This window comes from Acomys russatus, chromosome 23, assembly GCF_903995435.1.
Source record: "Acomys russatus chromosome 23, mAcoRus1.1, whole genome shotgun sequence".
Classification (NCBI taxonomy): domain Eukaryota; kingdom Metazoa; phylum Chordata; class Mammalia; order Rodentia; family Muridae; genus Acomys; species Acomys russatus.
The window spans coordinates 11,252,882-11,279,925 of NC_067159.1; the positions used below are offsets into that span (position 1 = coordinate 11,252,882).

Consider the following 27,044-nt stretch of genomic DNA (forward strand, 5'->3'; position numbering starts at 1 on the left):
TAGCTCTTTTGTCTCCTCTCCCAGGCTTTGTTTTCCCAGAGCCAAGGCCAGTGGGCCACAGACCCTGCCTGGGGGATCCCAGCTGGCACAGCAGGCAAGAGAACCATGGTGTGGGGACCCTTATAAGGCACCCCGTTTTGATAGGCTTGCCAAGAGCAAGGTTGACAGGACTGGCTCGCTAGCAGAAAACTGAGCACAAGGCCTCTTTCCTTGCTTGGTGCTGGGCCAAAGCCAACGAAGTGAGCTGAGCTAAAGGCCTGTCACATGCCAGGTCAAACTCCAGCTCCCAACCTCTCAAAGTCCCTCGGAGGCAGACTACACCCGGCCACCTTGCATCACTCTCCCACTTCAGAGCAGGCCCCATCTTGTTCCCGCCCGACCTTCTGCAGCCATCCAAAGATAAAAGGGAGCACCCAGAGGAAGTACTTTCACCTCCTAGGAGGCAAGCACTAGGCTGACCTAAGGTGTCATTAGAGTTGAGGATACAGATCCCAGATGAAAGGGAGTTGGTGAGAAAGCCTGACTACCACCTTCCCCCGGGAAAGGGAAGGTGCCTAGCTATTAGGACCCCGTGGGAGCTCCTGCGGACAAATCCTGCCGGCACCCCTCTGCCCTGCCTGACACTGCAGCGAGTAACTGCTGTCCCCACATGTTGATAACCACAGCTCGCGCTTCTGAGCCCAGCGGCTCTTCTGGGTTTGAGTGTCAGCTTCCGAGACCAGCCTTTCTCTTTCCCAGAAGCCCTTCCTAGGGAAGGCAAGAACTGGCAGGCTTTTCCATCATACTGGTTTCTAAGCTTCCCTGCCTTTAGGAAGGAGTGAATTTACAGAGACTCCTGCTCCTCGTCCTGAAAAGTTGTGCTAAAACTCCAGGTTTTCTAAAAAGCCTTTACTAAATACGGTACGTCTTGCCTTCACAAGTATCTTGGCTCTTCTTACTCAAAGGAGCCTCATATGGGCAGGCAGCTCAGACCCAGGGAGAACCAGCAGAGACAGGGTTCGAGCCTGGGGAGGAGACTGAGGAAGTCTTGTGCCCTCCCCAGAGATGCTTTATTGCGTGGCTTCGCTGGTCATCACTGAGAGACTCTTGGCCCATGCGAGGAGACGGGAACACCTGCTCAGCATGTAGCAGATCGCTGTGCAGTCAGGGTGAGGGGTTCAGCCTCCCCATTGCAGGGCAGGCTGGGAACCCCAGCGGACAGTGAGTGAGTGAGTCTGGCAGCCTGGAGGGAGGCAGTTCTCAGGCCTCGGTGACCTCCATGGTCTGCAGCTGGCTCTCCAGGGTGAGCTCCTTTGCTCTCTTTTTGCTGCCCTCATGTTGCTTCTTCTGCTTCTTAGATGGCTCCTGGTCAATGGGTGCAGGCTTCACGAACGGGATCAGCTCCTGCAGGCCTGGGAAAGAAGAGCCCACTCGGTGACCTGTCGTGTCGGTCACAGCCCACAGACCTCAGCCAAGAATCTGGACAATAACCCTGTCAACAAAGGGCTACTCGCAAGGGAGGGATGGCTCTACTCTTTTCTTTCCCGGTCTGAATTTAGGATCTGATAGGACACCCACGTCCATGCTATATTCCCAGCACCATGGGGCAGACTATGTCCCCTATGAAAATAGTTTTCAAAGGACCTATTCAGAAAGTGTGAAGATGGGGGCGGAATGGGGGGAGCTGTACCTGGTGGCATGAACTCTCTCAATTTCTCTGGTACAGTGATGCCCTTCTCCGTCTGATAGTTCTCCAAGATGGCGCAGATGGTCCGGGTGGTAGCACACATTGTGGCATTGAGCATGTGCACAAATTCCACCTGGGGAGAGCAGGGTCCACAGGGAAAACTGAACTCAGCCCCGTGCCCCTCTCCCTGATGACCAGGAGCCACAACTTCCCCCATCCAAAGGATGGCTTTGATGCATTTCCAACTCTGTGAAACTTGAATTGTTTTTTCTACTGACTGCCTGTAAGGTAACGCTAGGACAATTCCTCATGTCTGCATGCTTGAGAATAGTAGGTTCCGGTATTTTCGGAGGATTTGGTGGGAAGGAAGAAACCACAAGTGTGGCTCTTCCTTTTAACTCACGCCAAGCCCAACTTGGGACAAATCAGGGTCTGATCTGAGCTATTTGTTTTTGAGTTTTTTGGTATTTTTTTTTTTTATTTTAGACAGAGTCTCACTATGTAGCTCTTGCTGTCCTGGAACACACTGTGTAGACCAGGCTGGCCTTGAACTCATAGACATCCTCCTGCCTCAGCCTCCCGAGTGCTAGGATTAAAGGCATGCGCCACCACGCCTGGCTCTGAAGACTGGGTTTAGGAGAGGAGTTTACAATCTGACCTTCTTGGGCGAAAAGAGGGAAGACACTGCCTCCAACTTGTTCTGTGTGGAGAAACGGAGATTATTCTTTCTCTGGAGTTAAGGAAAACAAAGCCAAAGAGAGAAAAGCTGGAATTACCTTGTAGAATAGAGCTAGGCTCAGGTTTCTGTCTAAAAGAACCCAGACCTGACTCAGTAGAAGTCATTTCTAGTGTCTTTTGGGTCTAGACTGAGCTGATTTTCTCATGCTGGTAACATTCACTCCCAGGAAGATGAAACAGAAGTGTACCCTGTGCAGATGGCCCTGCTACCCGCTTCCCTGGGGGGGCTAACTACCTTGTCCATCATCTTCTTGGTCTGCCCATATCGGATGCGGAGCCGGCGAGCCTGGTAATCCGTGCAGTTAGAACAGGAGACCAGCTCACGGAAGGCGCCCGAGCCTGGGAACCAGGCTTCCAGGTCGAGCTTCTTACTGGCGGCATGATTCAAAGAGCCTGTAAAGAGGAAGGGTGGGCGGGGCTTCAGAAGGCCTTCTGCAGCCAGCGAGCCTGAAGAACCCTTCACTCCACACCGTACCCTCAGAAGGGAAACCACGCCCAGATCTCATCACCGAATGCTTTCAAGGGAGAAGCGTGTGATATTTTAGTCAAAGTGGGTAATGACTTGAGCGGCGAGCCGGCTCTGTCTCCGTGTGGTGTGGCCGCTCGCTGGTGAAGGTGATCTGTGAGGTGCAGGAAAGGGAGAAGGAAGAGGGGCGGGGCTCCATACCGGAGACAATGTTCACAATGTGGTAGGGGATCCCCAAAGACTGGTAGAATTCTTCTGCGGTGGCGATCATCTCTTCAAACATCTCCCATGACTTGTTGTCATGGGGTGAGGAGTACACGAACTGTTCGATCTGCGGAGGAAGAGCCGTGGAGATAGGACGCAGTGAGGCGAAGGAACTAAATAGCCTAAGTGGAGCCGGTCTAGCAGTGAGCTAGCCCCACACCGCGGGACCCAGGCCACAGTGGGTCCCACGGAGGACGAGTACTCAACTAGCCTGCACTAAAACACCCAGGCAGTCACCATCTTGTGCAGGCTATTGTGCAAAGTGCCCACACTAACCAGTTTGGTGCTCAGTCAGCCTGGGGGGGAGAGGGGGGTTGGGGGGCACGGAGGCGGCCATTACCATCATTTCCTCTCCTTACAGGGGTCACATAGCTAGTAAGTGGTGGAATCAGCACAGGAGATTCGGGGAGCCTTGTTCTCGTCTGTGCACGAGGCCCCTGCATGCACACTCCAGGCTCTCCGCCACTAAGATGTCAGCAATGAGTGGGAAAGTGGTACTGCTGGGGCTCTGGGGACACAGACCACAGCCCTCCCGTGACCAGCTGGACAGGTGGGTGGAAGAGGCCGACTCTCCCTACCCCCATCTACTCACCTTCTCAAACTGATGGACTCGGAAGATACCACGGGTATCGCGGCCATGCGAGCCCACTTCCTGCCGGAAGCAGGTGGAGAGGCCAGCATACTTGATGGGCAGATCCTCTGGCCGCAGCCACTCGTCCCGGTGCAGAGCCGCGATGGGCTGCTCCGAGGTGGCAATCAGGTATTTCTCATCGTAGGAGTTGTCATCAGACTTTTCGCTGCCTTTGCCAATCACCTGTCAGAGGAGCACATGCTAGTGAAGACTATATGACGCCTCGGCAAAGACAGTGACAGGCACAGAGGATTTTCCTCCCTGCAAAGGGAGGCAGCAGGTCTGTCTAAAGAGGAGTCCCTATTTGTAGGTGGGGTGGGGGGAAGTATAGTGCATGTGTGCACTCCACTCATAAAGCATTGCCCAACACACACACACACACACACACACACACACACACACACACACACACACCAAACAGAAAACTGGAAAAAAAGGGTGTGGTGGCACACGCCTTTAATCCCAGCACTTGGGAGGCAGAGGCAGGCGGATGGCTGTTGAGTTTGAGGCCAGCCTGGACTACAAAGCGAGTCCAGGACAGCCAAGGCTACACAGGGAGAGCCTGTCTCAAAACACAAAGAAACAAACAAATCACACACAAAAAAACCCCAAAACAAACCAAAAAAACAGAAAAAAAAAAAAATTCAACAACACTGATAAGAACAAAGAAATGCAAAATTAAGGAGCCTAAAAAACTTATTTAACAACTGCAAAACATATAATGATAGTAAATGGTCAATGCTGGCAGATGTGCAACATCCACCTGTGCACTTAACAAATATTTGTAAGTCCTTCTGCCAATGAAGCAATTCTGAGTGCCAGGCAGACCTAAACTGTACTTAGCATCAGAGTCAACTGATCAGATAGAGTTATCAATTTAAGCAGGTTTCTAGTGGGACGAGGAAAGGGATTCTGTTCTACACTAAGATGGTAGGTGCCAACCACATGTGGCTTTTAATATTGAAATTAACTGACATTAAAAAACCTGCTGGGCTGGTGAGATAGCTCAGCGGGGGGAAAGGCACCGGCCCAGCTATCATGCCTGACTTCAGTCCTCAGGGCCCACACGGTAGGAGAAAATTACCCACTGTCCTTCACACCATGGCATGCACAAGCCTCCCCAATCTCAAATAACTGTAAAAACTGTAACAATAAACACATAGAAGAAGCCTAGACCACTCTGCAAACGGCTAGGTGTGGTGGCACACATCCTAATCCCAGAACTCTGGAGGAAAACCACAAGTGAGCCAGGACTACATAGAAAGACAGCCACAAACAAGCAAACCCGCAAGCAGGGCATTCTTGTAATTTCAGTACTCTTAAAAAAAAAAAAAAAAAAGCCAGACCTCTTGGTGCAAACCTGTAAACCACGCTACTTGGAAGCTTAGGAAGTAGAATTTAAAATTCAAGGTGTACCTAGGTTACAAAGTGAATTCAAGGCTAGCTTGGGCAATTTACTGAGACCCTGCCTCAGAATAAAGAGAGATGGGCCTATACGTCAGTGGTAGTGCCCAGCATTCATGAAGCCAGAGTTCCATCTCCTGCCATGACAGTACTGCATAGCAGACAGACAAGAAGACTTCCTAACAAACATCTATGGTCAGAAATACACAGAGAGCCATGCGAGAACACAGTGGGCAGGTGGCTGACCATCTGCAAGCCAAGGACAGAAACAGTCGAGGAAATCAGCACCTTCATCTTGAACACTGGCCTCCGGAACTACAAGAAAATACATTTCTATTGTACTGGACATGGTAGCACACACTGGTAATTCTAGAACTGAGTAGACTGAGGTAGGAGGTCCAGGAATTCAAGGCCAGTCGGGGCTACATATAGTTCATGGTCAACCTGATGACTCAGAGAGACCTTGACACCCACCCCCCACCGCCCCAAAAAGAAAGAAAGCAAGCAAGAAGTAAACAAGCAAGCAAGCAAGCAAGCGAAAAGTTTAGCAAACTTGCTTTCTTGGCTGTACTCGAACACCGAAAGTGGACTCCTGTGGCAGCCCTTGTGGAGAACGTACCATGTCATCACTGAACCTTGCAACTTAAAAAGTCAGTCCACCACGCTACTTACCTTATAAAGTTCTTCATCAAACTGGCTGAGCTGTGCCACTTCCTGCATGACCTCTTTCCTCATGAAGAAGGGGGTGTAGATGGGAGTGTAGCCCCGACTTCCCAACGTCCGGAGTGCATACTGGATTAGGGCCTGCTCCAGGAATACCAGGACCCCCTATGGACCAGACACAGCACCTGGCATTGAGTTAAGTCTTGTCCCCAGGCCAGTCATCTACCACTCTCCTGCTAGAACTCACATACAGGCACAAGTGGGCAAAGGCAGGACTACCCAGTGGTTCAGGCAGGTCAGTGAAGGCCACAGACTGCAGCAACAACAACTGGGAGATATTTGTTCTCATGTGGTATTTTATTCAGTTGGTCCATTAAAAACTCATGTTTGGAAACATTTACAGTATTAATTGAACTCAATCCAGGAGACAGACTTTCAGGGTCTTTCACAACTCAATACCAGGTGATAGGAGGATAAGCAATGTAATTATACCAATGTCCGGTCTTAGGGTGTTTACCTACAACTTTGGGCGTTAGGTTTTTTGGCTTCCAGAAAGAGTGTTTTGCTCCCTTTACTAATAGAAATCTCTCCTGATGCCAGGATAGCACATTGGCAAGATAGTGGGAAACTGAGTGTTGCTATTGCCCAGAAGAGCAAGTTATGGGCTTCATTGTTTTCCTAAGCTGCACACATTACCTGTTTTTCTCCTTATTGCTCTGGCAATTGGTATGCACTATTATTTGGAATTGGCATGGTAAGTACCTCTCCAACTCAATCCCACTCATACAATCACAGATAACAATGCTAAAACTCAAGACAGAAGTATCCAGGGGATTCTTAGCATCCAAGGCCAAGAGCACATCACCTGGGCACCCTGCTAAGAGACTCCTCTTGAAGAGGTTCAAGTGGTTGGTCCTAGTGAGCCACAAGAGCAATCTCAGCATCTGAGAAGCTGAGGGGGAGCCAGCCTAGTTAGTGGGGCCTCGTCTCCAAGTCCTCCCACCTCCACCCCATCCCATGAGCACAGGCTGAAGTAATTAGCCAGCCAGGGTATGTGAATGGGTGTTTTTCTGTGTTGAGTCTTAAAACTCCAGGCTCATTTGTTAATGCAGAATGTGTAAGTGCATGGCATTTACAAAAATTATTTTACCATTTCCTTTTGGAAGAATTCCCTGAATTCACATGCCCTCTGCCCCAGTTAATCGGTGCCAGCTGCCTCCACCTACCACTGCTCAAAGGATGCTGGGTCTACTCAGAGCACAGGCTTATCACACTGGGTTTTGATTCTTTGTTACTTGTCTGACTGTCCAATTACACTGAGCTCCTCAAAGGCAGAGACTGTTCTGATTCAGTCAGCAAAACATATTCATTATGAAGGATCACTGAGTGGCTTTTGTTCTATGGAATCTGGGTAAGTACTCTCTTGCCTCAGAAAGAGAAGTGCGTCTAATTGCTACACGTTCACAGGCAGACATCGGGCACAAGTGGAGGATTTGTGAGCCTCTTCAAGTATGATTACAATTTTTTTGCTTTTTTTTTTTTAAACTTCCTTCTTTATTCCCTACTGGTTCCCGACTCTTACCTTCAGGAAGTACCCTCGACTACCAGCCACCACGGCTCCCTTTTCGCCTTCAAAGCCATCCACCATCACCACCAGGTCCACATGGGAATACTTCTTTCTGACCGTGCAGTCACCCCAAATGCGTTCTACTTTGTTGTCTGAGTCCTGAGGAAAGAAGATGAGACAGTAGAGCAAAGGGCACCAGAGCCATTGTGTGGATACGGCTAACCAAGTACCAGCTCCAGTCTCCTGTATAAGCAGAGGAAGGGAACCTCCTACCCAACAGACAAGAATTTACAAACTCACAACAAAAGCAGTCCTAGTCAGCAAACTTGGAATCCTGATTTGCTCTGAGACCTACAGCCTATTCCCTCTTTACCCTTTTAAAGGCCTCCGGCTTCTGACAATCACCTGGGGTACAGAGGAGAATGCGGGACTCTTTCTTTGTGCGCTCCCATTGGTCTCTGAGCCACACGAGGGTGGGCTCCCAGCCCTGACCCCAGTCTGCTCAGGATCCAAGGCCTCCGCACACCCCAGCCGGCTGTGAGCTCAGCGTTCACAGGGGAATGAATGAAAGAGGCACAGATGGGCCCTGCCGCTGCTAGGGTGTCTGGGAACAAAGGCTGGGCTCAGAGCAGCTTTGTGCTGGGGAGGCTCCCGCTCGGCAGGAAACTTTTATCATGCAGATTTCCCTTCAACCTGCAGCTTCCCAGCGGGGGTGGGGGGGGGGGGGGTGGGTGAGGGGTTAGGTTGATTTAGCAGATCCCTCCCACAGGACTTACTGCTACCAGGGGCAACACCAAGTGGAGGACAGCAACCCCATTTAGAAGAGATTTCTGTGCCAGGAGTCTCCTCCTACCTGCTGTCTCTGCCACTTCCCAATCAGGCAGGGATCTGACTCCTGCAATGCTCAATTGGTGGGCAGAGGGAGCACACAAAAGCAGCCTTTTCTGCCAGGGCGCCAGGGTTGTCTCTCCTCCCACACGGACGCCTGGCACTGGCACTGGTACTGGCACCCAGAGAAAGGAGCCCCCTGTGTCGGGGAGCCCCACCTACCTCATCGTTACTGATGGGCACAGAGGGGTGCAGAAGGTTCCCAATCTCTCGGAGGCTCTCGAACCGCTCAGCCTCCAGCTTCAGCCGTTCCCCATCGCACTTCTGGATGGCTTCATCGATGAGGAGGCGGACTTTTTTAATTTGTGAGACTTTCAGGGCCTACAAAAGAACAAGCCAGACTCCTCTATAGAGCACACTAGCCCAAGGGCAGGGCAGTCGTAAAAACACCAGTATCCTAACAGCTGTCCTCTAGTGACAACCCCATGGTAGCATTTTCTGTTTTTTAATTGGAGGGGAGGTGCATGAGGGAATCACAGTTGGGGCCTTAGAATATGCCAGGCAATCACCTTATCCATGACAGCATTTTAAAAATGGACAAGGAAGCCGTGTAGTGTTGGCGCACACCTATAATCCCAGCACTCGGAGGCAGAGCCAAGCAGATTTCTGCCAGCCTGGTCTTCAGAGTGAGTTCCAGGACAGAGAAACCCGGTCTCAGAAAACAGACAACAGAAAAAGGTGAGGAATGGTACCCTTTACCTGCCTTTTTTTTTTTTTTTAAAGCAACTAGGACTGCAAAATGCAGGCCACCTGTAATGCCAGCATCCAGTGGGTGAAACACCAAGAGTTTAAGCCCGAGTTACATAGTTTGAAGGCAGCCTGTGTTCTATGAGATCCTATCTCAAAACAACAGTAAGTACTGAAAAATGAATGCATTTCTGATCAGCAGGAGGGACAGACAGTCTTGCCTTAGAATCCTTAAGTGTACCCCCTTTCTCTTTGGAAAGGGGGGAAGGAGACAGAGAGAGGTGCAGACTGACCTTCCCTGTACTTCACTCCTATAGCCCCAGACGGTCAACTCTGGGCCTCTGAGGGACTTTCCACTTCTAACTGTCCAGATTGAACCAGTTTAGCACTCAAGTTTCTCCAGGAAGACAGTAACTTTATTAGAAGCAAGAGGCCCTGTCTTGTTTGTCCTGCAGCTGTTTCCCACTGCGCTCTAATTTCTCAGGGGAGCCCTCACTAGACCAAGCTAGAGGAATGAGCCCCAAGCCCAACCCCCCAAGCACAGCAACCTTGCTTCTTCTGGTTTATATTCCTGCTATGTGTCCAGGGTTTCAAAGAACAGTTTGGTGACAAAACCAGAAAATTACCGTCCTGAAACCAACTGCTAAACTGCAGTAAACTGAGAAATTCCTTGCCTTTGTGAAAGGAAATAGAAAATAGAGTTAAGATAAAGCAGCTAGCTCAGTGCCCTTTCTTTTCGTGCCCTTCACTTTCCCAGTCCCTCTATCTCTGATGACTAATCTCAGGTACAGAGGATAAAAGGTGCAGGTCGGCCCACGGTCCAGCGCAGGGATCCGAGGCTTCCATGCTGCTGTGTGGTACAGGCCAGCTCTTCCTGTCCAGGAATAAGGTGAAGACAGGGACAGAACCATCTTGGAAAAAGACAGAAACCTACAGCTAATTTGTCTGCAGTGAGGTCATCAAAATTCAACACATCCTCTGGGACCGACTCATCATCTCCCACTGGCTCTTTTTTCTGCAGGGAGAAAGAAAAGGCAATTTAATCAAGATAAAAATCCTGACATTGTTTTTATTAAACACATGCCAAAATCAACACATCATGTAAACTAATCAGCCTGCATTACATTTAGTAAGCTACAACCTGTACGGACATTAATTAACCAAAAGTCAGAAATTAAGGTTTCAAGTTCTTATTTATCTTCCTCCTTTCTGATCCGGGAGGGGTCGATACATGTGTGAGGTGAGAGGGATAACATCCTGAAAATGAGAGAGCTTTTCCTACACACAGAACAGTCAAGAATGTATCTGAAATGCTCGTGAACTACAAGACACCCGGGAGACAGAGGCAGGAGGATTGCTGTGAGATCAAGACTAGCCTAGTCTATAGAGCCAGTTCCAGGCCAACTAGGACTGCATAGCAAGACTGTGTCTCAAAAGAAAATCAAAACCAAACAAAAAACTGATGTGGTAGCCAGAAGCAGGCCCTGAGACTCAATCTTGTTAACACTCTAAAAAATACATCCAAGGTAAGACAAGGAACAGACAGATCAGGGCGACATGTTGGAATGCAAGGGGCCCCCACCTCTGGTTTCTGTGTCATTATTTGTTAGTCTGCCAGATCTCCATTTCTGGTCCTGACACACAGTGTGTGTAGAGGATTCAGAGAGCACTTAGGTAGGTGCACATGAATCTAGGAGCATTAACAACTATGAGGCCTCGGACCTGTAAATGAGCAATCACCATGAGCCCCGTGGGGTATAGAAAACACTGTCAAAGCATGCAAGCTATCACAAAGAAAAGTGCGGGGTATAGAAAACACCATCAAAGCGTGCAAGCTATCACAAAGAAAAGTGCGGGGTATAGAAAACACCATCAAAGCGTGCAAGCTATCACAAAGAAAAGTGCGGCAAAATTCCACGGTGTACTTCACGCTACACGCCTCACAGGTCTCTACGGACACCTACACACGTGGTTTTCACTCAAACACATCATAATAATAATGATAATGATGATGATGATGATAATAAATTAAATAATAATAACAATAACTATTATTATTATTATTATTATTATTATTATTATTATTATTATTATTATTATTATTATTATTATTATTATTTTATTTGGTTTTTTTGAGACAAGGTTTGCCTGGCCTGGCTTGCTTTGTAGACCAGGCTGGCCTCGACCTCTCAGCAATCCACCTGGCTCTGCCTCCCTGAGTGCTGGGATTACAGACATGGCCAACCATGCCCAGCTCAATATTAAAATATTTTAAAGAAGCAGGCTCAGTGGCAGAATTCTTAACAAGATCTCTGCAACCCAGTGGGGGTGGGGGGGGGCTCAGTGTCAGCACAGGCTGAGCCCAGGCAAGCATCTCTCTCCAGCTCTCTCCCGCCCATTAGTTTTCTTACCTTCATTTTCTCACCAATGGTTTTGCTGCATAAGTTCTTCAGCTTGTTCAAGTTGTCTGCCCGAAATCTGCCTAAAATTGAAAAAGCCTGTCAAAGACGCACGTCATTGAGATGCTCCTCGGTCGTGGCCCCTCCCCCAAATGCTCTATGCTTGGTATTAAAGGCTTGGTCTTCAATGTGGCAGACCCTTTAAGAGGTGGAACCTAATAGAAGGTCATAGAAGCCTCATGCACCAAGGGCAAGGGGCTATACCTATCTTTCCTCTCTTTGCTTCCAACTGTCACAAAGTGCGTGGGGTTTTATTGTTGTGTTTTGTTTTTTTAAGACAGAGTCTTGCTACACAGCTTTGGCTGGCCTAGAACTTGCTGACAGTTCCCAAGTGGTGGGATTACAGGTAGGTGCCACCATACTTGCCTTCTTCCACCTTTTTTTGTTTGTTTGTTTTGCTTGTTGTTTGTTGTTGTTGTTAGGCAGGGGTTCTCTGTGTAGCCCTGGCTATCCTGGAATTGGAGCCGTAGACTAGACTGCCCTCCAACACAGACTTCTGCCTGCCTCTGCACCCTGTGTGCTGGGGTTAAAGGCGGATACTGCCACACCAGCTTTTCCGTCACTTTGAGTCTCCTCAGTTAACTGTTAGTGACAAAAAAGCTGACTAACCCAGTGCTGACCTCTGCTTTAGACCTCTAAAGTTAGTTGGCAGGAAAAGGCCAATGTGGGGATGAAATTGAAGTATTAGAATCTGGGGCTGGAGCGGTGGCTCAGAGGCTAGGAGCATAGGTAGCTTCTGAAGAATGTTGGGGGTTGGTCTCCTGTTATGTATTCTAATGCTGATTACTGGCCCCCAATATCAGCTTGCCGCCCAGACGAGTACATCCTCATGTCCAATGATGTGTAAACCTTGCTCTACCTAATTTAAAGTTGATTGGTTAATAAAGTTGCTGAAGACTGTCACTGGGCAGAAGAGAAGTAAGTGGAGCTTAGGTTCCTGGGTTTGGGGTCAGAGAGGCCAGGAAGAGGAAGAGGAGGAGGAGGAGAGGAAGCTGAAGAGAGGGAAGTCGTCATTGGACAGGATGGATCATGAGCACGTGGCCATGAGGGCTGGCCTGATGGAACAGAAGCAGCCCAAATGAAACACATGGCAAGGAATATTGGGGTACGTAGCTGGGAAATAGCAAAATAGCTTAGAGGGTTGATATCTGCCCAGTTACTGTGCCTTAAGGCCTTTATTAATCTAAAAGGTCTCTGTCTCAATTATTGGGCTGCTGGCTGAGGTAGAGAAGCCCTCTAGAGTCCAATATCACTTCCACAGCAGTAGAAGACCCAGGTTTAGTTCCCAGCACCCACACCATGGAGCTCCCACCTGTCTGAAAGCCAGTCCCAGGGAGACCCAATGCCCCTGGCCTCCGAGGGCACCTGCACTCACATTCACATACCACCCCACAGAAATGTGAGCATGTGCACACATTCGCAAAAATTAAAATAATACAAATGAATCTTGTTTTTAAAAGGAACCATAAGCTGGGCATGGTGGCCCATGCCTGTAATCCTAGCACTCTGGGAGGCAGAAGCAGACAGATCGCTGTGAGTTCGAGGCCAGCCTGGTCTACAAAGAGAGTCGGCATGGTCTACAATGAGAGTCAAAGACAGCTAAGGCAACACAGAAACTCGAGGGCAGGGGAAGGTGGGGGGGACGACACAGACCATAATCTATACATCACCACAGAGCAACACAAGAAGTCACCTGGAAGATACTTCTCTGAAGCCTGTCCAATTATCTTTTTTTTTCTTTCTTTTTAACCCAACCCCATTTGTCCTGCCCAATTATCTTCAAGTTCATTTAAAAGAACCATGTGATACTTTCCCAACTGCTATTTATACATACAAACAGCATTCTGTTTATCATATTCCTGGCCTTGCTAAAGTTAATGAGTAATTCCAATTCTGCACATTACGATCAAACCATATGCAAATCATGAGTTTGCTCCTTCTGTCCCAGTCTTTGTTTTTTGCACCGTGGTCTGGAACCTGCATGAAGAAGTAATAGTAACGGCCAGGTGTGCTAATGGAATCCAACTAACACAACGCCCAACTCTACTTATAGTCAAAATGGACTCAGGCCTGGGAGTGGTAGTTCCTGTGGTCATACACTTGAAGGCTGGAGTTCAAAGCCAGCCTTTATATTGCTCACAGGACACCTATTCTTTCAACTATTTTGGAAAACTGCTTTATAGTATCTATTAAGTATGTGCCACGCCAATCCAGTTTCCACTCTTGGATACACACTCCAGCAGCAACGAGTGCTAATGTCCGCACAAGGGTGGACACACCGGAGCTAGAGAGATGACTTCACTGTCTAAAGTGTTTGCTGTGAAAACAAAAAGACCCAAATCCGGATCCCGAGGAGCTGTTGGCCAGCCAGGATAGCCCAACTGGCGAGCTCCAGTTTCACTGAAAGAACCTTGTCTCAAAAAATAAGCAGAGCCGGGCAGTGGCAGGCAGATCTCGGAGTTCAAGGCCAGCCTAGTCTGCAGATCAAGCTCCAAGACGGTCAGAACTACACAGAGAAACTGTCTCAAAACAAACAAATAGTCAATCAAACAAACAAACAAACAGGCAGACCTGGAGAAAATCTTGTGTAGCGGTGCACACCTTTAACTTCAGCACCTGGGGGGCAGAGGCAGGAGACTCCTGTGAGTTTAAGGCCAGCCTGATCCACATATGTTGGGTTCGGGGTGAAAGCTGAGAAAACTCACTTTATAGACAGGAAGCTTTATTTTCTGTGCTCGGGATCTGATCTACATACCCGAAGGGAGACTGTACAGTATTTTTAAAGTATGGGAACACAGAGCGAGGGAGAACATGGCGGCTGTTACATGGCATCAACTGAAACAATGAGACTTAGACCAGCAAGGGAATGAAGGGAAGGCAAGCTGCGCGCTGTCAATTAAGTCAAGACAGGCGACACACTTCTGATTTACGCGCCTTAATTTAGCTAACGGGATAGCAGCAACTTCACTATGTACCTCCTTTACTGGTTAACAGACAAACAGGAAACATCTGAAGAAGGCAGGATAGGCGTTGGGTTCTGGGCCTGGGAACATGAACTCAGTTTTGACCCTGCCAGCAAAATGGAACTCGTTCCTGAGATGGCTGGACCCCGGAAACAGTCTAACATACAGTGAGTTCCAAGACAGTCAGGACTAGAGAGAGGCCCTGTCTCAAAAAGCCAAAGCAGACCAAACAAAAAAACATAACACACACACACACACACACACACACACACACACACACACACACACACACACACACACGTAGAGACTGACTGAGCTACCCAAAATATCTGCCCTTCATATGCCATGTGCATACACACGTACCTGCCCATACATACAGTGCACACACATAGACATATATACCTTTAATCCCAGGCAGACAGAGCTCGGTGTGTTTGAAACCAGCTACGCGGCCTATTCTAGGCCAGCCAAAGCTACATAGTGAGACCCAGGAAGAGTGGAGGAGAGCAGAGAGAACACTCGGCAGTTGAGGCTGGCGTGAATCAGAGTGGGTGGGCAAAGGAGGTGGGTGAAGCGGACGCAGCACACAGAATGGGATACGTCACAGAAGTCAAAGAGAGCATGAGCACTGCGGCTAGAGCGGAGGGAAAGATCGAGGTGGGAAGCCCAGGCGGGCTTGGAGGTATTTTACGCTCTAGGGCTGCATGCTTTACTGTGTCGTCTCTAGCTAGGTGAGACCACTGGGCATTTGAGATGTGCTAAGCCTCAAATGAGACTGTGCCAAACACACGTTAGGTTTAGAAGACTTGGAAAAGAAAGAAAGAAAAGATTTCAGTAAATCTGAATATGGATTAATGTGGATTTTAATATGGATAAATACACAAAAAAACATGATTTTCATATTTGATAGGTTTGGAGAAGACTTTGAGGAAACCAAAGTACTTAGAAAAATCTAGGTGCAATTGCTTTGTACCCTGTGATACAGGAGAAGTGAAGTGCCCATCACACCTTCCATCTTGCCTCTGATTATATCCTGGACCCTGGGGTGGAAAGCATCCATTTTATTCTTGCTTCTTGGGATAGCTGCCTGCCTCATAGTGATAGAGAATCAGAACCAAGGAAAGTGGCATGTCCAGCACGCTGGCAAAGATGGCGTGCTCCTGACAAGTCGCTCCCAACAGCCAGCCCTACACTGCCTGTGCACAAGCTCAAGGTAAGAGAGCTAGGCAGGGCCTTCTTACATCACCCGAGGCTCGCTCCAGGTCCCTTTATGGATTCTGGAGTCAGTGCTGTATCTGTGACTCACATCTTAGCTCTTCTGTATTTCCGTGAGGCAAGAGTGCAAGACTTAGGCTACAAATCCAAGGGTGAGATCAGCATTGCCTCTAGTGGGGCTAGAATAAAAAGGAAATCTGTTTGAAGGCTCTTCCAATTGTTGGGGGGGTAAAAAGATCAGGGCCAGGGCCTGTCTTCAACTGATAATACAAAGAAACCCCATTCTGCGATGGGGATGCACGGGACATCCCAGAGGCTAGAATCCTGGGGCTTGGCTGTGTACCTCAGATACTGAATCAAGCAGCCTGGAGGCCAGCCAGGATAAATGCCCCCAAATGTGGCCTTGTTCCTCTGCTGTTAATTACAAAGAAACTGCTGCTCAACACAAGGAGTCGCAGTGCGGGTGTTACAGACCACTGTGTTCCCCACGGAGTCCTGTCAGCACCTGCAAGTCTCTACAACAACAAATGGGGACAATGTCAACGCCTGCATGGAAGCATAGTCTGAGCTCCTCATTAATACTAGTTATAAGTTCTTGCTGCCACCAACAATGGAAGAACCCCATCTTCTGACCTGAAGTTCAAGATGCGACACAACAGGGCGGTGTCCAAAACCAGCCAGGGATTCCTGTGATCCTGGCTACCTGGGAGGCTGAGGCAGTTAGATCACAGGTTCAAGGCCTGCCTGGGCTACAGACACTTAGGTTCCTCAAGGAGACTTTGTTAAAAAATAAAAAGTATCTACAGAGCTAAAAGGATGATTCAACAGTTAAGAGTGCTCACTGCTCTTGAATAAGCCAGGTTTGGTTGCCAGTACGCACAAGACTGTCACAACCACCTATAACTCCAGTTCTAAGGAGAGCCGACACCCCCCCCCCCCCATACACACAAGCTCTTGCATGCATGAGGGATACACACATACACTTAGGCACACACACGTAAGATAAATAAATATTTTCTTAATTATTTGCATCCAATTAAGCCAACAAGATATCTCTCATCACAGGGACCTGGTGTACACTGCTGCAAATAGCATCCTCTTTGGGAGTGTATGCAGTCTATGGCTTGCTGGATCGCTCTAAGAGAAGCAGTTATCTTGTGGATGTTCACGTCACTGTTCTCATAATGTCCTCAGGCTCGATTCCAGACAGAGTGCATTGTTAAGCCTCAGGGGACAGTGGCCAGCCTCACACTGGCCAGACCATCGTGTACATCTGTACTATCTTACAGAATAAGGTACACGTGATGGAAACACCACACAGGGTCAACTTCAAGTTCCCTGGCTGCCAGAACATCCTCATCTCAAAGAAGTGAGGCTTCACCAGGCTTGATGCAGGTGAATCTGAAGACCTGATAGCTGAGAAGCAGTTTATGCCCAGGGATTGGTCCCTCATAATGACAGCCCTCCCTAGCGACAGCTTCCTCTCTGTGCTGTCCCACTCCGCTAATCGTGTTCAGGAATGAATCTCACAACCAATCAGAAAACAGAACACCAATGTCTCTCCGCTTAGGAAAAAAAATAGGAAGAGGGCTGAGAGCAAAGTTCGGGGGGCATGGTACTGGATTTAATACTCAGCCTGGCAATAACAGTGACGACAGAATCTTCTGAAGTGTTAAGAGCCAGGCATGGTGCACAGAGGCAGGAGACTGTCAATCTGAGTCCAAACTGGGCTATGGAGTGAAGACCCCCGTCTAAAGAAATTAAAACAACAAAACAACCTTCCATACAGAATTTAAAGTACCCTGGACACAGAGATCTTCCTATCTTCGATAAACCTTTATCACACTCTTACCAAGGATGAGGCGCACTGCCGAGTATTGCAACACCGTGCATATCTGCATATGTGTGTATGTATGTGCATATCTGCATATGTGTGTATGTATGTGCATATCTGCATATGTGTGTATGTATGTGCATATCTGCATATGTATGTGCACAGCTTTTCAAAAATACAGGAGACCACTGCACCTCACTCCAACAAACCACACCAAGTCAGAATGGAGACAGCCCACGTTAAAGGTTCCATGTCACCAAACTGAAACTATTTCCTGTTTCCCTCTTTCCATCTTACAGAAACTTAAGTTTGAAATGACTGGTCTCCTTTTTGCCCTTTGTTTCTTCAACCAGGCTCTATAAAGGCAACCCCTTCTGTTCAGTTCATTGAAACACTTAATTATTTTACAGAATGAAGTGTTGCTGATTTCTAAAATTGACAGCTGGGTATGGTGCCTTTAATCCCAGCATTCCAGACATAGAGGAAGATGGGTCATGTGAGTTTGAGGCCAGCCAGGGCTGCAACATAAGACTTAAGACAGTTATCAAGTAAAATTAAAAAAAAAAAAAAAAAAAGGCAAGGCCGTGCGTAAGCGTATTCCCAGATGCTTGGGAGACTGCGGCAGGAAGACTGCCAGTTTGAGAACAGAATAGGCAACGTAGCAAGAGCCTAGCTCATAATAAACAAACAAACAAAGAAACAAGCGGAGGGTTTGCATAACTCAGTGGTAGAGCATGTATCTAGCATGTACTAAAACCATACATTCAAATGCTGTAAACAAACACACGTACACACCTTTTTGGCCTGGTGTGGTGGTGTGCACTTGTAATCCCAGGTAAGAAGCAGGATCAGGCCAGGTGTGGTGGCGCATGACTTTAATCCCAGCACTCGGGAGGCAGAGGCAGGCGGATCTCTGTGAGTTCGAGGCCAGCCTGGTCTACAAATACAAAGCTAGTGCAGGGCAGCCAGAATAAAACAAAACAGAACAAGCAGCAGGATCAGTTTAAGGCCAGCCTCACTCAAAGATGAGACCCTGTCTGAGAAAAGTAAAATCGTCTTTCCCCATTATATGCATTAAAAAAAATATATATTTTTATCCACCTATTTCTCCCCAGCGCCCTCGGGGCTCACCCATCTGTCTCTCTCCCAACTTCAGGTCCTTTCTTTTACAACCAACCGTCAATAGTTCCTAGTCTAACTAGTGCTCACCACCTTTAAAGCCAGGTGTGGGAGCATGAACCTGCATTCCCAGCGCAGACAAGAGGGTTGCTCGGGTCCATAAGCACGACACTATCCTGGACAAAACTGCCAGACCTAACCTCAAAAACAAATGCTTTTTTTTTTTTTTTCCCGATGGTTTGTCTGTGTAGCCTTAGCTGTTCTGGACTTGCTTAGTAGACCAGGCTGGCCTCGAACTCACAGCAATCCACCTGCCTCTCCCTCCCGAGTGCTGGGATTAAAGTGCGCCACCATGCTCACTTTTTAAGTTGGCCTTTAACATCTGTCTTATTGGTCTCTAAAGAACCTACCACTTATCTCTTCAGATAAGGGTCAAAATGTCCTAGATGTGTACATCATATACAAGAGACCACCAACATATTTAAAGTCACATTACTGCTGCCAATGCCTACATGGATATAGAAATCTTGATATTCCTGATTATGATTCAAAGCAAGATGCTCAGAACACATTGTGTTTTGTTTTTGAGGCAGGGTCTGCTGGCCTTGCATTGTCCATCTTCCTGCCTTGGTCTACTTTGTGCTAGGATTACAGGTGAATGCCACCAAGCCCAGCTCAGATTTATTTTATTTTTCTTTCTTCTTTCCAAAATAGGATCCCACTAAGTTCCTGGCTGGCCTGGAACTCACTATGTAGACCAGGCTAGTCTCAATCCCAGAGGTACATACACCTTCTTCTGCCTCCTGAGTGCCAGAATTAAAGGTAGGCACCCTCACACTTGGCTTAGATTTTTTTTTTTTTTTTTTTAGTTTTTCTTAGAGTATTTTTATCTTAAACAAAACAAAACTAGGGAAAAATCTCAGTTTGGGGCAATTCAAAACTTTATATTTACACAGAGAAACCCTGTGTCAAACAACAACAACAACAAAAACTTTATATTTGAGTGTACTCTTACAAACTACCCTATTAGAGTACCTGAAACACAGAATGAGTACACTAAGCAAATATTTGTTGATACCCTTTTTAAGACTATGTCCCCCAAAGATAAAACTGATAAACACTCCTGTCTGGCATGGTAGTGCACACCTTTGGTCCAAGCACTCCTAAGGCAGAAGCAGTGGGATCTCTGAGATCTAGGACAACCTAGAATACAGAGCAAGCTACAAGACAGCCAGGACAACACAGATAAACCCTGTCTCGGGGTGGGAGGGAACACTCTTGGATCGCAATCGCCTTTGCAGTACTCTGTTGCAAACCAGGCTCTCAGCTGGTTGCAGACCTATTGCATCAGACGCGCAGAGTCACATGACACTGACAACATCCGGTCTGCTAGGGGATCACTCCAGAGGCCGACTTGGAGGCAGAGGATTCCCGGGCTCCGTTTAATTTCATGAATGATGCTGGGTTACTTCTATTCTGCCAGCTTCCTTTTTCAAAAAGCTACCACAAATCACAGCCATCCTCGGTTATAACAAGCTTTTTTTTTTTTTTTTGCCTCCAGCATCCCTCCCTCCTATCAGATCTAGCATGGAAAAGCCTGATTATTAAAAGTATGACCACAGGGTTAGAGGAAAGGCCATGCCTAAAGCTTCGGGATCGCTGCATTTACCCAAGAGCAGACTCCAAAGTCACCAAAATGGTTCGAATGGGGTAAACCTATGGTGCTGAAGATGTCTGAGATAGCAGCCTTTGATCCCATCAAAACCGGGAAGGCCTGGCTTTGCAGAGGATGAGAAAAGCATTGGGACCGACCAAAATGTTAGGAAAAGGAAATTTTGACACGCCCCGAAGTAAAACTACAGCTCTAGCTGGCTTGTGGGCTACCCAAGGCCCTGACAGTTCTTCCTGCGCGTGCGCGCTGCTCCTTCCAGAGGCACGGGCGGCAGACAGCACAGAGAGCGCGCCGGGAGGGATCGCGGGCAGCCGGAGCTGCGGGGAGTGGGACACGCCGGGTTCCCAACCTGCTCTAGTGACAGGCAGTGTTGGAGCCAGCCAGTCCCGAGAGCATCTGACAAAAGTTGTAAATTGCGACCTTTGACGCGATGACGGAGTTTAGGATTCAAGGGACCCGGCGAGCATCCAGGCACTTACATCGTCGCCACTCACTGTCTGCCTTCACCAGCTGGTCCACCAGCCCCGGGTCCTTGAAGCGCTTCTCCTGCGTCTCTCGAATGAGGGCTGGGTCCCCTCCTTTATCCACCCGAAACAAATCCAGGTCCAGCACCATCCTTCTGGCTTCACGAGTTAACACTAGGTGAGGACCGCACCGCAGGAAGAGCCGGGTGGACGACGCACTGCGCCTGCGCGCTGACCTGGTCTCGCTGCGCAGGCGCGGGGGGGGGCGCACTCGGAGACTGCTACCCAGCCGGAAGCCGCAGTGGTAGGCGGAGTCGGGAGGAAGCGGCGAGAAATAGAAAGGGCGTGGCCTTCTGCCTGATGTTTCTCTTGAGTTAATCTTCTTTTTGTGAGGCGCTGTGAATGCCTCGGTTTCCTTTTGTTGAAGGGCGTATCTCTCTGTGTGGACAGAAGTCAGTGCGCCTTGCAGATGCCAGTTTTTCTCTATATTAATACCAGAGGACAGCTACATATTTTATTCACCGAGCTACCTAACCTTAAGATTATTGAGCTCTGGAGCGCTTTGTTTTGATATAGCATCTCACCTTATCCTTCTGACTGGCCTGCAACTATGTAAACCAGGCTAGCCTCCAATAGAGTCTTGGGATTAAAGGCCTGTGCCACTTCAGACCTAGCTTTTTTGCCCCACCCCCCAACAAGCCTTTGCCAAGCCCCCTGAGATAAAGGACAAGCCTAGGGGATCGTGATGAGCTGAGGGAGACTGAGGAAGCAGAGCAATCAGAACTTGCCGGTCCCCCCTCCGCTCCCTGACCCCACCCCCCAAGCCTCTCCCCCCGCCCCCACCTCCCACCCCGTCTCCTACAGTTTTGACTGCAGTTCTAGGTTTAAAACCAGGGAAAGAAGGGCTGTGGATCAGGAGATTAATCCGTATAATATAGCACACATCTCTTCTCACACGCCCCTCCCCCCAATCCAATTGAACTTTGTAAGAGGTTGTAGCTTAGCATGGCGCAGCACTCTGGGAAGCAGAGGCAGGCAAATCTCTGTGAGTTTAAGGACAGCCTAGTCTACAAAGCGACTCCAGGACAGCCAAAGCTACACAAAAACTGGGGCTGGAGAAATGACTCAAAGATTAAGGGAGGTTCTGAGTTCAATTCCCATCTATAATGTGATATGATGCCCTCTTCTGGCCTGTGGGTGTACATGCAAGCAAAGCACTGTATACATAATAAATAAATAAATCTTAAAAAAAAAAAAAAAAGACTGAAACTGGCTGGGCACTATTTTGTGTTTACTTAATTTGAGCATTGCCAAACTATTCTATAAACACATTCATGTTACTCTTTTGTTTGTTGAGACAGGATTTCTCAACATAGACCAGGCTAGCCTCAAACAGTGCGGGGATCAAAGAGGTGTCCCACCAACCCTGGTGTCCATACTCATGTTTTTTTTGTTTGTTTGTTTCTTTGAGACAGGGTTTCTCTGTGTAGCCTTGGCTGTCCTGGACTCACTTTGTAGACCAGGCTGGCCTCGAACTCACATCGATTCACCTGCCTCTGCCTCCCGGAGTGCTAGGATTAAAGGCGCCACCACCACGCCCAGCAACTAATTGTTTTTGAGGTAAAGTCTATGTAGGCCTGGTCATCCTGGAACTATATAGACCAGTGTGGCTTCGAACTCACAGAGATCCATTTGCCTCTGCTTCCCAAGTGCTGGGATTAAAGGCAAAGGCCACTCACTCAGCTCCACGCTAGTTTTTACTGTGCCATTCCAATTCTGAGTTTTCCATTCCCTTCTATCAGAGAGACGCAGTAGCAGAGAGCACTGCTGCTCTCCTTCTGGTGGCCTAGAGGGGCTTTAGGGCTCTCCTGGATCAAGGAAAACTGCCAGATGTGGGAGCAAGAGAACCGAGCCAGCCTCTCTCTCTGATAGAGTTGGGGTGACAAGTCAAGACTCCTGTCACACTGCACCATGTAAGAAGCTGCACTTTGGGCTGGAGAGGTGGCTCAGAGGTTAAGAGCACTGGCTGTTCTTCCAAAGGTCCTGGGTTCAATTCCCAGTGCTGAGATTGAAGCCTGCATTGTGGGCAGAACCTTACCTTTACTTGGCCCTCTATTTAAACTTAACTCTAGGGCATGGAGGGTGGTTATGAGCACTGACTGCTCTTCAAGAGGGCCAGGTTCAAATCCCAGCACCCACATGGCAACTCACAACTGTCTGTAACTCCAAAATCTAAGCCTCACACAGACATACATGCAGGCAAAACACCAATGCACATAAAAAAAATAATAAATTATTTTTTAAAAAAACAACTTAGCTCTCACTTCAGGGCCCTGGAGACAGACTTGGAGAGTTCAGCCGCTGCCTTTGTCCCTCTGTCCAATGTGGTCACCACGTTGAAAATCTTCTTCTGCTTTCCACTTTGCTTTGTTGAGATAGGGTCTCACTTTAGCTAACCTGGAACTCCTTTGTACACCAGGCTGGCCTCTATCTCACAGAGATCTGCCTCTACCTCTAGAAGTGCTGGGATTAAAGGCCTGCGCCACCACACCCAGCTTTACTTTTACACTTTTATTTGTTTGGTTTGCTTGTTTGTTTTCGAGACAAGGTTTCTCTGTGTAGACCTGGCAGTCCTGGAACACCATCTGTAGAACTGGCTGGCCTCAAACTCAGAGATACTTCTGCCCCTGCCCCTGTCCCCACCCCTGTCCTTGCCCCTGTCCCCACTCCTGTCCCTGTCCCTGTCCCTGTAATTAAAGTCATAAACCACCATGGCGGGCCGGGCCTGATTTTCACTTTGAATTTGGCCTTTTAAGTTGGCCTACTAAGGACAGCCAGACCTGAGTACTTGAGTTGGGACACAATTTGGGACCCCAATTCAATAAGAGCATCATCCAGTCAAATTCGAAGTGGGTCATAGACAACCAGCTTGTCTGGCCTGGCAGAGAAGCCATAGAGAATATTGCTCATTTGAAGGCCATATGAGTTAGGGGGGAAAAAAAAAAGGACAAGGAGCCATGCCCAGCGGTCAGTGTCTTTAATTGCAGCACTGAGGGAGCAAGGCCAGAAGAATCTCAAGTCTGAGGCTTGGGCTACACAGCAAGTTGAAGACTAACATGGGGCTGCATCCTGAGACCCTGTCTTGTGGAAACAAAACCAGCCGCCGGGCTAGATGGCTTAGCAGGTAAAGTCCTGCTGCCAACCCTGATGCCCTTAGTTCTAGTTCAGCACCCATAGATGGCTTAGCAGATAAAGCCCTGCTGCCAACCCTGATGCCCTGAGTTCAAGTCCAGCACCCATAGATGGCTTAGCAGGTAAAGGCCTGCTGCCAACCCTGATGCCCTGAGTTCAAGTCCAGCACCCATAGATGGCTTAGTGAGTAAAGGCCTGCTGCCAACCCTGGTGCCCTGAGTTCAAGTTCAGCACCCATAGATGGCTTAGCAGGTAAAAGCCTGCTGCCAACCCTGATGCCCTGAGTTCAAGTCCAGCACCCAGAGAGTGGAAGAAGAGAAGCAACTCCTGTAGATTGCCCTCTAACCTCCACAGGTGTGCCGTGGCAGTTGGCTACGCCCGCCCCACTGGTACTGTGTAGGGGTCTTTTCTGTGCCAGGTAAAGAATTAGAAAGCAGGGAAAAGCTCAAGCACAACAGGTAGCAGTTTGGCAAATCTCAGACAGCAAAACAGAATCACCTGGTCAAGAAAGACTTTGGTGGGGGCTGGAGAGATGGCTCAGTAGTTAAGAGCACTGTCTGCTCTTCGAGAGGTCCTGAGTTCAAATCCCAGAAAGCGCATGGTGGCTCACAACCATCTATAATGTGATCTGATGCCCTCTTCTGGTGTGCAGGTGTACATGCAGATACACTAAATAAATAAATAAATAAATAATAGAAAGGGGAAAAAAAGAAAGATACACTAAATAAATAAATAAATAATAGAAAAAAAAAAAGACTTTGAGGGGCTGGAGAGATGGCTCAGTGGCTAAGAGTACTGATTGCTCTTTCAGAGGACCCAGATTCATCACAACTGTAATTCCACCCAGGTCCACGAGATCAGTATGCTGACACAGACAGACAGACAAAAGACCAGTGCATGTAAAAAAAAAAAAAAAAAAAGTTATAATTTTTTAAAGAGAAAGAAAGACTTTTGCTGGGCATAGAGGTACATATCTTTAATCCCAGAACTCAGGAAGCAGAGGCAAATGGATCTCTGTGAGTTCGAGGCCAGCCTGCTCTACAGAGTACTGGGACAGTCAGAGTTACACAAAGAAACTCTGCCTTGAAAAACAAAACAAAAAAGACTTTCATTACCCAACAAGGCACTGAAGGAAAACAAAAGACACTCTGTAAAGTGGGGAGAAGCCAAAACTTGGTCTCTTCGTGTGTGTGTGTGTGTGTGTGTGTGTGTGTGTGTGTGTGTGTGTGTGTGAAGAGCTGGAAGGGGGTGGGTTTCTCTCCCATTTAGGGCTGGTCAGTTTGAACAAAGACAAGAAAACATGGCCACAAGTTTGGAGTAAACACATCCTGGCCAGGTCTTGAACTTGTCAGGCAAGTCCATAGGCAGGAGGCCCTACATGCAGGATAAACAAAACAACAACAGCAAAAACCCCTCAGGGCTTCCTCTTTAAGCTGCTAGGCTTTGGTCTCAGGTCAGGGGGGGCGAAGAAGCAGCCAGCTGTCTTAGAAGTTCAGAGTCTTTATTGTTAATCATGGCCTCTCTCCTTGTCCCTGTCAGGGAATTTACCTAACTCTCATGCTAGAAATGGAAAGCAAAAGGCTCGAGTCGTTCTTGGCTTTGTACAGTTCAGGCCCAACCTGGGTAATTGAGAGCCTATCTGAAAACACAGCAGGCTGTCGCTCTTATAAACACTACTAAACTTAAGAGTATTTCTTTCTCTAAACACGAGTTCTAGTGACCCAAATAATACCGTGAAGACGGTTAGAAGTATGTTTCAAGGGGCTGGAGAGATGGCTCAGTGGTTAAGAGTGCTGCCTGCTCTTCCAAAGGTCCTGAGTTTATGTCCCAGCCACCTCGTGGTGGTTCACAACCATCTGTAATGTGATCTGATGTCCTCTTCTGGCCTACAGGCAGAACACTGTATAGATAATAAATAAATCTTAAAAAAAAAAAAAAAAGTATGTTTCAAATAATTATAGTTTGGAAATTGCTGAATTTTCAAATTTGAATTCCTGAAAATACTGATTTAGTGTTCGTGAATGCAAAGAGTAACCTGCGAGAAATTTGAAACACCAAGAAACTTGCTCTTTTTCCACAGTATGTTATTATTCTAAAATGTATCATTGTTGCTGAATAAATGTCCTTTTTATTTTGTAACAACAACAACAACAATGAGGCTGGAGCAATGGCTTTGCAGTTGAAAGCATTGGCAGCTCTTCCAGAGGACTTGGTTTAATTCCCAGCCCCCACATGTTGGCTCAAAACTGCCTGGAACTCCAGTCCAAGGGGATCTGACCCTCCTTCTGGCCACTTCAGGTTTCAGACATAGTTCATATGATACATAAACATACATGCAGACGAAGCACCCATACACATAAAAATTAATAAGAATTTAAAACACACACATACAAGAACTCTATAGACCTGTACACATACACAAAACTAAAACCCATAGTCAGGCATGGTTACTCATGCCTACAGCCTCAGAACTTGGGATGCTGAAACAGGACTGCCATGAGTTTGGGGCCAGCCTGGGATATATAATGAGTTCTAGGCAGCCTAGGCTACAGTGTCTCAAAACAAAAACTACCAAACAAAACAAGAGCGGAGGAGGAGGAGATGGAGGATATAAAAAGTTCAAGTGACAGGGAAGTGGGAGGAGCTGAAGAAGAAAAAACTTACTGGACACTAAATAGTCCCTCCAAAGACTGATGTAGAACATTGAGATTACAAAACACTCGGATTCAAAAGCCTCTGCCAGAGGCTGGAGAGACGGCTCAGCGGTTAAGAGCACTGGCTGCTCTTCTAGAGGACCTGGGTTCAAATCCCAGCACCCACATGGCAGCTCACAACTGTAACTCCAGCTCCAGAGGATATGACACCATAGCACAGACATACAGGCAGGAAAAACGTCAATCACACAAAAATAAATCTTAAAAAAAAAAAACAACCAAGTTGGACGTGGTGGCGCACGCCTTTAATCCCAGCACCGGGGAGGCAGAGGCAGGCGGATTGCTGTGAGTTTGAGGCCAGCCTGGTCTACAAAAGCAAGTCTAGGAGAGCCAAGGCTACACAGAGAAACCCTGTCTCAAAAAACAACAAAAATAAAAAATAAAAAATAAAAAAAAAAACAAACAAAAACCTGTGACAACCTAAACTCAGTTGATGGG

At 47.8% G+C, this 27,044-nt stretch overlaps 1 protein-coding gene and 1 non-coding gene across 2 annotated transcripts; one reads left to right on the top strand and one right to left on the bottom strand.

Annotated features, from left to right (window-relative positions):
* Nucleotides 1-1,163: 1,163 nt before the first annotated feature.
* Nucleotides 1,164-20,939, bottom strand: Sars1 (seryl-tRNA synthetase 1). The gene is made up of 12 exons (XM_051165564.1): nt 20,716-20,939; nt 11,386-11,456; nt 9,909-9,989; nt 8,450-8,608; nt 7,415-7,558; nt 5,842-5,997; nt 3,727-3,948; nt 3,072-3,201; nt 2,640-2,797; nt 2,325-2,396; nt 1,670-1,799; nt 1,164-1,391 (listed from the first exon to the last, which is right to left on the bottom strand). The coding sequence occupies exons 1-12, from the start codon at nt 20,849-20,851 to the stop codon at nt 1,240-1,242; spliced, it is 1,611 nt and encodes a 536-aa protein (XP_051021521.1). The 5' UTR covers nt 20,852-20,939; the 3' UTR covers nt 1,164-1,239.
* On the top strand, nt 16,638-16,767 carry LOC127206793 (small nucleolar RNA SNORA70). The gene has a single exon (XR_007832884.1). It is a non-coding gene; the product is annotated as a small nucleolar RNA SNORA70 (small nucleolar RNA).
* Nucleotides 20,940-27,044: the final 6,105 nt, after the last annotated feature.